The sequence below is a fragment of the Zootoca vivipara genome, chromosome 1 (genome assembly GCF_963506605.1).
Source record: "Zootoca vivipara chromosome 1, rZooViv1.1, whole genome shotgun sequence".
Taxonomy (NCBI): Eukaryota; Metazoa; Chordata; class Lepidosauria; order Squamata; family Lacertidae; genus Zootoca; species Zootoca vivipara.
The window spans coordinates 61,455,908-61,469,733 of record NC_083276.1 but is presented as its reverse complement, the minus strand read 5'-3'; the positions used below and the strand labels follow the sequence as shown (position 1 = coordinate 61,469,733).

At 42.3% G+C, this 13,826-nt stretch overlaps 1 protein-coding gene across 3 annotated transcripts in view; it reads right to left on the bottom strand.

The window, feature by feature from the left end:
• ANO3 (anoctamin 3) overlaps nucleotides 1–13,826 on the bottom strand; it is a 231,475-nt gene that overhangs the window by 52,442 nt on the left and 165,207 nt on the right. For 2 of the 3 annotated variants that reach the window (XM_060275243.1, XM_060275248.1), the window contains exons 5-6: nucleotides 13,488–13,646; nucleotides 12,839–12,939 (exon numbers count right to left, since the gene is read on the bottom strand). In XM_060275243.1, the coding sequence (XP_060131226.1) occupies nucleotides 12,839–12,939; nucleotides 13,488–13,646 (260 nt within the window). Of the gene's footprint in view, nucleotides 1–6,517; nucleotides 6,563–12,838; nucleotides 12,940–13,487; nucleotides 13,647–13,826 lie in introns of all 3 variants that reach the window. The other variant, XM_035117599.2, reaches the window with a different exon arrangement.

The following is a 13,826-nucleotide window of genomic DNA, read 5'->3' as shown; positions in this document are numbered from 1 at the left end:
TTGTACTAGAACAGAACACAAAGAAGATGAAGCCACATTCTTTATAATGTCCTCCTCTTCAAAAGATGAAGAAAAAATAGCTGCATAGCCAGGGGATAAAAAAGGGATTAAGTGGCACTGCCAACACTAGGAACATAAGAAGCTGTCGTGTACCAATTCAAACCATTGAGTCCATCTAACTCACTATAGACTACACTGACTGGCAGTGGCTGTCCAGGGTTTCAGACAGGAGTCTCCCCCAAACCTACTTGGATATGCTGGGGATTCAACATGAGACTCATGTGCTTGCAAGGCAGATGCTCTAACACTGATGTGTATTCCTTCCCCTTCCTCTGGCTGGGGGGGAATGGAATGGAATAGAATGGCCCACATGAATGGATTTAGAGAAGAGATACGGAATCTCTGCTAGCCCATGATGTTTTTTCACTCACAACCCCCTTGTGTGCCAGTCAGCAAATCCAATGGCCAAAGAGTTTGGGAGTTGTAGTCCAGCAATATCTGGAGGTTCAGAGCTCCCCTCACATAACTCATGGGTTGCCATTCAGTCTGAGGTGAAATATACAATGAGGCACTGGCGGAGGAAGAGGGGGCGGGGGGAGCGCACTGCTCCAGGCACCATGATCCCGGTGGGGTGCCATTGTGGCTGCCTCCCCCGTGCTGGGCGCCACACCCCCACAGGCAGCGTGTCACACCCCCAGGATGTGAGCCATGCGCCTGCTGGCAACGCCCCCACACCCCCGGGACTCGCGTCAGCCATGCCCCCACCTGCTCTCTGCCCCTGGTGCCCTTCTGGCCGGGTCCCCCCAGCCACTCTGGGCAGCTTCCAACAGAAGAATAAAACACAATAATCTACTAAACATTAAAAGCCTCCCTGAACAGGGCTGCCTTCAGATGTCTCCTAAAAGTCTGGTAGTTGTTTTCCTTTTTGACATCTGTTGGGAGGGCGTTCCACAGGGTAGGCGCCACCACCGAGAAGACAGGCCCTCTGCCTAGTTCCCTGCAACTTGGCTTCTCGCAACGAGGGAACCGCCAGAAGGCCCTCGGTGCTGGACCTCAGTGTCCAGGCAGAATGATGGAGGTGGAGATGCTCCTTCAGGTATACTGGACCGAGGCCATTTAGGGCTTTAAATATAATAGCTGTGTTTCCATTATACCTGTTCACTAAACATCCCACTCCAACCCATATTTGTAAGCTGCAATAGAATGAATTTGTAGGGCCTGTGACAAAACATTGTAGCAAAATAAAAACAGAGTCATCTGCATTTTACATTCTTTGACTCTATTTGGTTTGTTAGTGATATGTCTCTACACAAGACAGGATATTAGACTAGATCTATCTTGTAGTATTTATTTGAATTATTTCACATGTTGACCAAAGTCTCTCCTGGGTGGTTTGCAAAAATCAATAAAATATACAAATGTAATGCATAAAACAATCTTTCTCCAAATATTGATCTTTTCTCGAGGGCCAAATTACAGGCCTCTTGATGTGTTATGAAGAGGAACCACAGGTTTGGCCTGCTCTTGTCACCACAGAGCTCCATCGGATTCTCTCATGTTCAGCTGTTGCTGCTGCTTCTGAAGTGGAGATGCACTGTGGGTGTTGAGAAATAAGAGCATCTAGAACAGTGGCCCATCTAGTCCAGCATCTTGTTCCAATGGTGGGCAATCAGGAACTGATAGGAAATCTGCAGGCATGATCTGAGCTTGAGCCCTCTCCCCTCCTGTGGTTTCCAGCAACTAGTATTCAGAAGCATTGCCATCTCTGACTGTGGAGGCAGAGCATAGCTATTGTGATTAGTAGCCAGTAATAATCTTATCCTCCTTGAATCTGTCTAATCCTCTTTAAAGCCACCCAAGTTAGTGGCCATCACTGCCTCCTGTGGGAGTGATTTCCATAGTTTAATTATGTGCTGCACGAAAAAGGACTTTCATCTGCCCCGACTCTTTCAACATTCAGTTTAATTGGACGCCCACAAGTTATGAGAGAGAAGGAGAAAAACTTTTCTCTATCCACTACCTCCATGTCATGCATAATTTCCTCTCTTACTCGCCTTTTCTCGGAACGAAAAACTCTCAAAATGCTGCAACCTTTCCTCGGAGTCGCTTCACCCCCTCAGTCATTTTGGTAGCCTTTTCTGAACCTTTTTCAACTCTACAGTACAGCAAGCCCACAACTTACACAAACATTTAACTCCTGCACATTCAGCTTTACGCACTTGGCAAATAAAAAATAAAATAAAATAAAGAGGTGGGTGGGCATCCAGGAAGAAAGATTTGGGCAATCCCACCTGCAATTCAACCCAAATTTGGCTTTAGGTGTCATCTCCAGAATGCAACCCCCATGTAAGTTGCAGGCTTAATGTATGCTTTTTGAGGTAAGGCAAAGGCCAGAAGGGTACAGGGTATTCCAAATGCACTCACACAATTTGTCAGTTTTATTTCCCATTCCTTTCTAATGATCCCCGGCATAGAATTCGGCTTTTTCTCAGCTGCTGCACACTCGGTTGACATCTTGTTGAATGTTACTTCTTTGATGTAGGTTGCTTATTTAAAAGTTTTGTTTTATTATCACATTTACTATTACATTAGATTGTTATAAGATGTACATTTTTTTTTTTTTGTTTCTTCAGCTTGTAAACCGCCTTGGGTATTGTAAGATAGAAAGACGGTATACAAATTAAAAATGATGATGATGATGATGATCTTCATCAAGCTATCTCGTTCTTAGTCAGTCGCTGCAAGTTCAGACCCCATGACCATGTATGTGAAATTAAAATTTATTTATTTACTTTGCCCTGACGTGCAGCACTTTGTACTTGTTTACAATGAATTGCATTTCTGATCTAATGTCGGGGAAAACACATCCAAGATCAAAGTGCTGGTTGCAGTCACCCAGTAGTGGAGACAATGTGCACAGAGTAAAGGGTGGGGAGAGGGGAGGTACCCAACTCTGTCAGGGGACGTATGCAGAGATACCTGCTTCTGCATATATCTTGCCCTCACTATGTTGTTATTCAGTGCTGGTCTGAATCTGCTGTTCTCTTGAACTCTAGACAGTCCTTTTTTAACAGAATGACTTATTTATCTTTATAAGGTACAACTGGCACATCAGTGCAACAAATAAACAGTAACACTTCTTTGCTGTAATGGGCCATCACTCTTAATAAATTCACTGGGGGTAATGAAAGATATAATTTCAAATAATGAAGAGTACACCCCAGAATCACTGAACCAGGCAAAATTTCCATTTAAATACAAAAGGAATGCAATCTTTCACTAAAATTCAATATCGGGTCCTGAAAGTGATCTTATTTGCATTGGCATAAGATGCTATCTACATCTCATTAAAATCTTTTTCCAAACCCTTATTGACTTTTAAAAAGGCCACATTGCACCCATAGATATCATTGCTCTCTGCATTGCATTTCATACATTATTGCTCACTGCACCGTATGTTTACTTGTAGACATTGATTCATATAATGATTCACGTATGAATGAATTCAGTTTAACCAGAAGGTCATAACAATCATTTATATATAAAATTAAACCAAACCTAAGAGACCAAAACATGCAATTCTGCATGTATTGAAAATAAATATGACCAAGATAATTGAAATGTGTAAATGGTAATCATAACAACATAATGCATTAACGATTTAACAAAATTAGCTCATTTGTTTGCACTGCTGCAAATTGGTTAACTTTTAGAGGCTACAAAATATCATTATTTGCAGTGAAAATACAAATTTATTTATTTATTTCATGGCTCACTCTTCCTCCCAAAGCAGCCCAGGGCAACAAAAACTGCATATATCTTTTTTTAAAATGACGTTAACATTTTAATAATGACATGCAAATGAGTACAAAAGGACACATGATGGAAAATGGTTGCATAATGTAAGTGAGTGGAATATGTTCCTGGTGCATAACATTCAGTATAAAAGGCTACTAATGTCAAATTAATCACCTTTAAGTCACTTCTCACATTTGCATTTTAAAGTTAGGGCGCAATTTTTGCAAGTAGGATGTGTGATACATATACAAATATCAGATGAGAATACCAATACCAAAGAGAAGACCTTCCTAAACTCATTGACTAAAGATATAGTAAGAAAACAAGAAACAGCCCTGTGAGGGCAGAGGGTTGGTCCTGTTCGATATAAAAGGAAAGAACCACAAGCATTGGCAACTCTTTAATGCCTCCCAAGATATCACAAGGAAAGCCAAATTGCCCATGGAGACTGATTCCACTAGTTTATGGCCAAAGTAATAAGATGGTTGTGTAGAATGCACATTCCAGATCGGCTATAGTGAGCAGTAGGCTTCCATCATCCCCAAGCTGGTGGACATCTTTTCACTTGGTAAACAGTTCATAAATGTTGCCACAACAGTTAAATCAAATGAACTGGCCTTAAGATGAAACAAGGATACAGTACTTGGATTATTTTTGGTGGGAAAGTGGGGGAAGGTTGGTTTCAAATTTTGTTGGCTTATTTATGGTTAAACCAATTTGGATTATTACCTCACAACAGTGTGTACAGGTTCACCTCAGGGCCAGGCTATCCACACAACCACCAGCCATTTTTGTCAAGATAAATTTGACACCACAAGGTGCGGTAAGGAGTTAACTTCATGGTGGGTAGGACTATCATTGGCTACTTAGGTATGATTACTATATGAGTCCTCCAAGATCAGAGACCTTGTGCCTCTGAAGAGCAGTTTCTGGGGATTATGAGCAGGAGAGTGGTGTTGTACTAATGTTCTGCTTGTGAGTTTTCCATAGACATCTGGTTGGCCACAGTGACTGCAAAGTACTTGACTAAGTAGGCCTTTGGTCTGATTCAGTAGGGCTTTTCTTACGTATGCTTCAGAGGTATTTATGCAAATTTATGCAAATATGCCAAATAGATTAATAGACTAAAACATGTGTGGTTAATCAACCTCCTTTAATTGATCAGCCCTATTAATTTCACCCGGTGTTTACCTCTTATTTTTTCTTGACTGAGTGTAATATTGCCTCAATCCTTTTCTCCACAGAAAAAAAAACACATTGAAGTGAATGTGAAAGCTTAAAATTCAGAAAGGGTAGCTTGAATATTTCAAAGGGGGCCAGGCCCCATGTGGCTGTGGCTCTGGAACTGAGAAAGGTCAAGGAGAATTTCATCTGACTGTGATTATCCTTTGGGAGTTCTGCCTCACACTGAGAATCAAGAGCTTTATAGAACAATGTTAACAAAAAGAAACCACCAGTACACTTAGGCATCATGATTTCATTATCTTTAAAATTTGCCACCACAGCTCCATTGGAAACAAACTAAACCATAATCCAGGTAAGTAATAGTTGTTAATACAACAGGAATATATCTCCATGTCTGGATGTTTAGGATGAATGGGGAAACCCTATTACAATTCACATGCCATACAAAACAAACTATATTTTTATGTATCTATGTATGTATTTGTAATGTATTTGATGCAAAGCAAGCACGTGCATGACTGGGGAGAGGAGATAAGCAGTTGTAAATTTACACAATAAAATATTTCAGGGTGTTGCTATTGAATGTTCAGATCTGGAGGATGCTTTATCTAATGATGTCTTGGGATAATTGAGGAACAGACCTCCAGGAAGGCTGCAGAGTGCAAACCACCAGTAAGATGATTTCCAGAACGAAAGGAAGGCTACTCACCTCAAAATTATGTAAGCATTCACGAGATTTATGTAACCTGCAACCACACACAAGAATTTCACCCAATGTTTCCTGTGCCTTTGATCATTTTTGAATTCAATATCTTTTTTCATTAATTGATGGGTAATAGAGAGCGCGCATACACATAGAGAATTTTTCAGCACAGCACTGGTCCATTGTGTTAAACTTCATGCTTTGTGTACAGAAAACAGTTCTTAGGCAGCAGGACTAAGAAAGATGGTGGGTTGGATCCTGAGAGCTGTGGGCAGAAGGAAGCTGGTTGAAGAAGTCTTTTGCATCCTCTCCTTCCCCTGTTGAGCTTTCTGGAGAGTTGAGGCTCCCTCCTGAATGGTGTAGGAAGGGGAGGGGGCTACTGGGGGAGGGATGAACTGGCCAAAATTGGATGGAGACATATTGCATGAGTGCTGCTCTGTTCACACCCAGTGTTTCCTCCCTGGGGAGGCTTTTATGTGAGCATAGAGGGCTTCATATGTGTGTGTGTGTGCGTGCGCGCAGACTACAGGAAAGTAATCTTCTGCAAGATTCTGCACCATTTGCAGGATCTGACTCCATGATAGTGTCAAAATAGAGGGTTTCCGAAAGATCTTTCAGAGTCTTGGATGACGCCATCTTTTTGTAAGAATAATCACACACCCCATCTTTTTTTAAAGCAACACCACCACATACACATACAACCAGCCAAGGTCTACTGCTTTCATTAACTTGTTTAAGGTCCTCTGTGATAAATTTACAACTGCTAGGATGGATTGGTTTTAAGCAGGGTGACTATCTGGCAAAATGAATAGCTACATATCACCCACCAACCTGCCCATGGTTTTGCTCCTCCAGTCAGTGTAATAACATTTTTTCCTGAAAGAATAGCAGAAATAATCTGAGAACAGTCGCATACAAAGGAGAAGGAAGCAGACTTAGGAAACAGACCATAGTGTTTTGTCACAAGCAGCTTTACAAAATAAAGGTGGAACAAATCACAGTTCTAAAGGCAATGAAATATCTTTAAAATCATTAACTTTGAAAACCTTGGTTAAAATTATAGTACATATTGATAGTATAGTTAGCTACTTTAAAGATTTAACATGCACTAAGAAGTTACAGCTTCAGAAAGCTCAGAGACTATGGATCTTTCCCCATTCATTTGCACACTGATTTCTTAATGTTATTGTCATTATATCAGCTGATATTTTGCACACAACTGTGGACAGCAGATGGCTGTATGAAGGAACTGGAAGGGATTGCTTTTCTATTTCAATATTTTTTTGCTACCCTTAAATGACTACAATAATGCCTGAGTTGTTTTTTTAAAAAATAAGTCATGCAATTATCTCTGCAATTTTCACTGAGGGGAGAGAGAGAGAGAGAGAGAGAGAGAGAGAGAGAGAGAGAGAGAGAGAGAGAGAGAGAGAGAGCACTATTCACAAGGCACACTGTAAACACAAACTTCATAGTTTCTTTGTAATATTGGAATTCTGCCTTATACTAATTAATAGCTTTTTTTAAAAAAAAAATACCCCCACTGATGCTGCTACTTAGCTGGAAGGATGGACAAAGTCTAGCAGAATTCAAATCATAGATTTTATTTAGACCAAATCACACTTAAAAATAAGCACAAAAATGACAGATGGATTGAATCTGATATGCTTTTCATAGAATAAACTGATTGAAATTAATGACTAACTTCAGTCAATTAATTTATGTTGGTCTACTCTGAGTACAACCAAGTTGGATAGCCTAATGCATATTTTTAATTTAATTATGTTTCAATTTGGGGCATTTAAAACTTTTCATTTTATGCGATTTTATACAGTTTTGCTGTGGTATTGATTCTTTATTATGTCAATCAGTTATTTTCTATTTGGATTTCATTGCTTGCTACCTTATGTGGGTTTTTTAAAAAAAACTAAAGATGGAATATAAATGTAACAGATAGAGGGACAGTGAATCATAGAGTATATGGAGCTCAGAACTGAAGAAAGGACAATTTATCTATTTTACCATGTCTGGGCTCTCATCTAGCTTAAATTCTGTGGTGAGACCAGCTGCCAGTGCTGAAGACTGATGCCCTCGTCGGTCAGACCCATCTCTGCAGAGCAGAGCTGAAAAGGGGGTTTTGTACATTAGGAAGGAAGAGACTACCTCTTCCTATCTTTCTTTTTGTCATCCTACGAGCCATTTATCAGCCAAGAACAGCAATCCAATTGTGCAACACTCTTCCCCAGAAATAAGCAGCTTTAATGGCAAGTGAAGCAAGGCAGTCCATGTCTTCTTGACAAATAACATCTGCTCAGTTTAATTTAATCTGTGTCCCAGTTCCCACCCTTCCTACAGAGAGTTCTCCAGTTTAGCTTGCAAAAGGCACTTGCATCTGTGCCATTTGCTGGCTTGGTCCATTGGACCAGGCTATCAAATTAGAGATAAGGAGATGGGCAAGGGCAACTAGCAATTCAGGTGGCCTGCAGCTGTCTGAACAATCTCAAGCTGACTTGGAAACCTGTTGCTTCTCAGCTCTGGAGTCCTGAATGAACCTTTTCCCTATCCCTGTTGGCATAATGGGCATGGAATCTGTTACAACAGTGGCATAGAAAGGTGTGTGTGGTGGATGCGGTCCGCCCTGGGTGTCATCACAGAGGGGGGTGACAAAATGGCAAAAATATGAGTTTTTTAAAAAATAAAGGGGGGTGCGCACGAAACTTTTTAGTTCAGTCAACAAACACAACAAAACGCAGCTGGCACCGGGCGCCACACCGCAGGGACCGGCACTTACCGCAGGGCCAGTAATATGCCCGAGCCACACATCTATCCTGGCTTGGGTGACTGCAGGCTCCACACTGCCTGAAACAGCAGCGTGGGGCTTGCATCTTCCCACCACCTCTCCCTCAGCTGCCCTACAGCTGAGGGTGAGGCAGCGGAGAGGCTTTGCACAGTGCACCCTGCCCTGGTTCGCCCCACCCCCATGGGAGGCTCGTTTTGCCCCCAGGTGCAGGGTGCATGCGCCGCTCTGGGCACCCGAGCAGCTAGCTACGCCATTGTGTCGCACACAGTATTTTCCTTCTCGGACCCCATTATGCAATACTGATGTGAAGAAGGAGCAGAAGAAGCCATTCTGCAGGCACCATGCACAGTGTCACACTGTTATCTTCTCCCCCCGGCAATGTCCACACATCTGTCTGATGTGGGGAGGCCTACGTGTGTAGCGTTCTATAAGTGTAAGCTGCTGTATGGTTTTGAATTCTGAGTGCACAGGGAATTCAGATTGCATAGAAGTCCATCTGCATAGGCCCTCATTCTTCAGCTGCTCAAGGCATGGAACTTAAGGAGTTGGGCCAGGAAATCAGGTGTGGGGCCAGCAGCATGGCTTCAGCCCCTTCACATGAATAAGCTAATGCTGGTCTGAATCATGGTTGCACAGATATAGTCACCAAAGGCTTTTGATGCACAAAGGTGGGAATAGTGGAAAGTTGGAAGAAAATAGGCAGAAAAAAGGAGGAAGGAAGAAGAAGTAGAAGCAGGCAACTATAGTAAGAGCAAGGAGGAAGAATCAGAAGTAGCAGGAAGTCATTGTTCTAAACTGATTTAAATGCAGCATTTTTATATTGTTGTAATGTGCCTTGGAATCTTATGGTGGACAGGTTGGAAATCCATTGGCCCAAACAAACAAACAAATCTCCCTACAGTTCAAAACATGGGACAATAGTCTCTTTGATGTAAAGGCAACAAGTCATTGTATTGTGAATGGCTAGTTTTCCATATGAGTCCTTTGAAAGAAGATGATGGAAAATTCTCAGATAACACCATAGCACAGTCTTCATTTTGACTGCTGTCCTAAGGGGTGTTCAGATGCCTCCGTGCAGACATCTAAGATGTGAAAGGGGCAGTAGACCATGCCTGATAGCCTTGTTCCTGACATCCTGCACTCTGAGGGCAGCACCTCCAATTCCTTGAGGCTGACATTTGAAAGTGGATTGGGATTCTTGACTGTGTACAGAGAGCTGACATGGATGCATCCTCCCAGGTGGTCAGAGTTTCAAAACACCCTGGGAGAAAGACTAATCCAAGGTCACACAGTGAGTTGCACAGGCTCTTAAGCGCGGACAGCTTTTAAAGCATAAAAGCTGCTGGATTAGTCACCAAAGTGTTACTTTTTGTGCTCTTCCATATGCATGAAACAGCTCACATTGTACAAAAAGTTCCTCATAGATCAAAGCAGGAAAGACTTCTAAGAGCAAGCCCTGCATTCAAACACTTTCATTGTGAGTTTCCTTGTTTTACTTTTGTTCCCATTCTCCCATTACTGAAGTAAGTATGATAAAAATACCAAATTGTTTACAGGATTGCTGACGACCATTGTAGTCACTTGCTGAAAATGATTTGCTGTCTTTTTTGAACTGATGGCTCATTTTCTGACAATTGGTCTCATCCATAACCCATTCAATTCTGGAAGAATCACACTGAGTTTAATACTACTGCTCTGGAGTAAATGGGCTCTGGACTGCAGCCAATCTGCTTGAGTCAGCAGCTATAACTATCCTGCTTTGCTCCTTAGGGATTAAACTGGATTAAATGGGAGCCGGGTGAGGGGAAGCAGTTTGGGTTATTTAAGTTTCAGAAGCTTGTAGCTAAAGAGAGTTTTGCATGTGATGATCCTAGAGGGCCTCATTCATCTGGTAGTGTGCAACGTCATCAGATCCAAGGCGGAAACTTGAATTCAAATTGTGCGGTCTTTATGTGAATCTATAATTGTTGCAAGTGGCAGTGGAATGTGGAAAACAGTCAGTTTGGCTTCTTTTTCCTCTGCTGATTTTCACATCTGCAATAGCAAGCATCCCCAAACTTCGGCCCTCCAGATGTTTTGGACTACAATTCCCATCATCCCTGAGCACTGGTTCTGTTAGCTAGGTATCATGGGAGTTGTAGGCCAAAACATCTGGAGAGCCGCAGTTTGGGGATGCCTGTACACTAGCTTAAATTAGGCAGACAGTACTTTGCATCTCCCTGCTTTGCGTCATCAAAGTCATTACAAAATATCTGAGAATTCTCTCCCGCACTTTGCAGGTAAACAGCTACCAAGGGGAATGGGTTCAGCCAGCAGTGAAGGTACCTGCACTTTAGATACTGACATTGCTGAGATCAATGTTGGAGCTAGAAAACCCTATGTCTTCAAAAATCTGCAAATTATAGATACAGGGAGAGAAATCCTAACCCAGCCCTGAGCACAACTGGAGCAGCAAAGCTTTGACTGTATCCAAAGCCCTGTTGACCCCCACCAGTTAGAGTGGAAAGTGAGGTGGGCTGGCAGTTCCCCTGCCTACTGTACCAGCTCCAGGCTGGTGCAAACAAAGAGGCCCAGATTAGACCCCTCATCTATAAATCCAGGTTCCTGGCTGGCCCTGTTTCACCCCATTTTGATGCCTTGTGCCAGCTCCCGATGAAAGGACAGCATTTCTGGTAGCCCTCACACAGCCTATACCTTCAATGGGTGTAATGGGGGTTTCCATTGCGGAGGAGGGAGTCCTTTGGCCAATCCTAGCTCCCTCCTAGAATAGGTAGGGCCTATTTTCTGTGGACATGGAAGGGTAGAGAAAGAAGCAGAAAGTGGTGACTCGCTTTTGGTGCTGACCAGCTTGTTGAAGCTCTAACATGTTGCAGATTCACAGCCCCACTGGGGTCCTTAACTATGAAGAAGAGGCAGATGTGTGAACAGCTGTACACTGGAATAACTTTAAGAACTGGTGCCTGAACTTGATTTTACCCTTCCTCTTTGTTTTCTATTGTGTTGTGTTTCTTTGAGCTTCTAAGCCCGAGTGTAGGAAAGCCTTTTTGGCTGAACAGCAGAGTAGATAAATAAGTACTCAGGGCCCTTTCTCATTGTCACCAAATTCACAGCCTCAGAAGACGGGGCAGGGTTAACAATCTTATCAGTTTTGAGATGTGTGTGGACAGTGTTGCATGATTTCCTTACACACACACAAACACACACACAGTGTAAGCATGAGGAAGAATGTCTATACACCTTGTTTACTATTAATTCCTACTGAAATTCATGGGAATTAAGTTAGCCATGACTAACAACTAAAAGGTAAAGGTAAAGGGACCCCTGACCATTAGGTCCAGTCGTGACCGACTCTGGGGTTGCGCGCTCATCTCGCATTATTGGCCGAGGGAGCCGGCGTATAGGTTCCAGGTCATGTGGCCAGCATGACAAAGCCGCTTCTGGCAAACCAGAGCAGCACATGGAAACGCCGTTTACCTTCCCGCTGTAGCGGTTCCTATTTATCTACTTGCATTTTGACGTGCTTTCGAACTGCTAGGTTGGCAGGAGCTGGGACCAAGCAACGGGAGCTCACCCCGTCGCAGGGATTCGAACCGCCGACCTTCTGATCAGCAAGCCTTAGGCTCAGTGGTTTAACCACAGCGCCACCTGGGTCCCTTGACTAACAACTAGACTAGCTCTATCTCCCAAAGCAATCTAGACTCCACCCACTTTTAAAAAAATGGGTGGGCTGAGATTTTGCCATGTGTCTTTAAACTTGGAGTATTCAAGGACTGGTCACATATCCCAGCCACACATGGTACCATGAACATTTCATTAGGTCAGTTATCAGAACAAATAACGATCTGAATCCATCTCTAGAGATCTAACAGTAGAAAGACTCTATTTCTAAAACTATTGATGTCCTTGCAAATATTAATTCATATTTCATTTATGTCTCACCATTCCTCCAAGGAGCTCAAGGTGGTTTCTCCCCCCACCCCCCATTTTATCCTCAGAACAATCTTATGAGATAGGCTAAGAGACAGTGACAGGCCTAACGTCACTCAGTAAGCTTCATTAAGTGTGGATTAGAACCCCGGTCTACCAGGTTTTAGTCCAACATTGCCACACCTTCTCTGAATTAATAAAATAACTGTGATCATGATCACTGTAACATCACATACAGATGTATCATATATTTCTAGAAAACAACCATATTTTCAAGAAAACTTATGGAAGCACGACCGTAAAAATAAAAATAAAATCTGGTAAAGCATATTTCATTAATACATGCATAAACAAAAAAACAAACAAAACAAACCAACATAAACTGGCTAAACAATTTTTTTTTAAAAAAATGAAATATTTCATATTACCGGAAAGGCATCCTGATGTTCATTCTTTCAGCGTATTTGCACAATGTATCCCAAGGACAATGAATTTTAACAAACATAATATCATGGTTTGTAACAGCTGGCTGAAAAAGTAACCAGATAGAATTGATTAATGTTCCAAATCCAGGTGGGCACTGACTTTTGTGTCAAACTTGGCCTTTAAAGTTTGATCCCTGTGGCTATGGAAATTTCAGCTTGCTATGCACTGCAGCTGGGACTAAACACAGCTGTCTGAACAGAAGAGGTCAGCTCTCTTATCTAAGCCATCTTCAAGGATGAGGCCATTAGTGTCTTGAGAACAAGGCTCACCTGTGGAAGGGGTACGGCCGGCCCTCTCTTAATGTGGGCAGGTGTAACATATGAGCTGGACCCCTTCCAGAAATTCCTTTTGTAGTGCTTATGTCCTCCTGCCCCCCACTGAATGCCTCTGCATGCTTCTATGGGTTCTTAGCAACCCACTGTTCCACAGAAGTGGTTTTGACATCATGTGGAAGCTCAAATATAATGTGGATCTTAATGTGGAACTGAAAACAGAATAAACTGCTGTGCGAACACAGCCTCAGATGGCACTAAAGATGTGTTTCTTCTATTCAGAATAAGTCTCTGCAGAAAGGTGGAAAATGTAACATACCTCTCTTTCTAACATCAGTCCTTCTGCCCGAAGGTTCTTTTCAAAAGTGCTCCGTTTCTCTATTTGTAGACTGGACTTTTTATAGACCAAAATGTAATCAATACGTTTTTTGCCATCCTTGAAGAAGAGACCTGATGTTGCTAGGGCGCTCATGTCATTCTGAAAGAAAAATAAAGACAAAAAGTGGGGGGTGGGGGGGGGAAGAGATGTTTAAACATAGTATCATAGTCCAGAAGATTTTTTTAAAGGAATGCTATGGGCATGGATAAGTGACAAAGGGAGGCCTACAAATTCACTTTGCCCAGATGATAAAATTAAGCCCTGATGGCCAAACCTAGA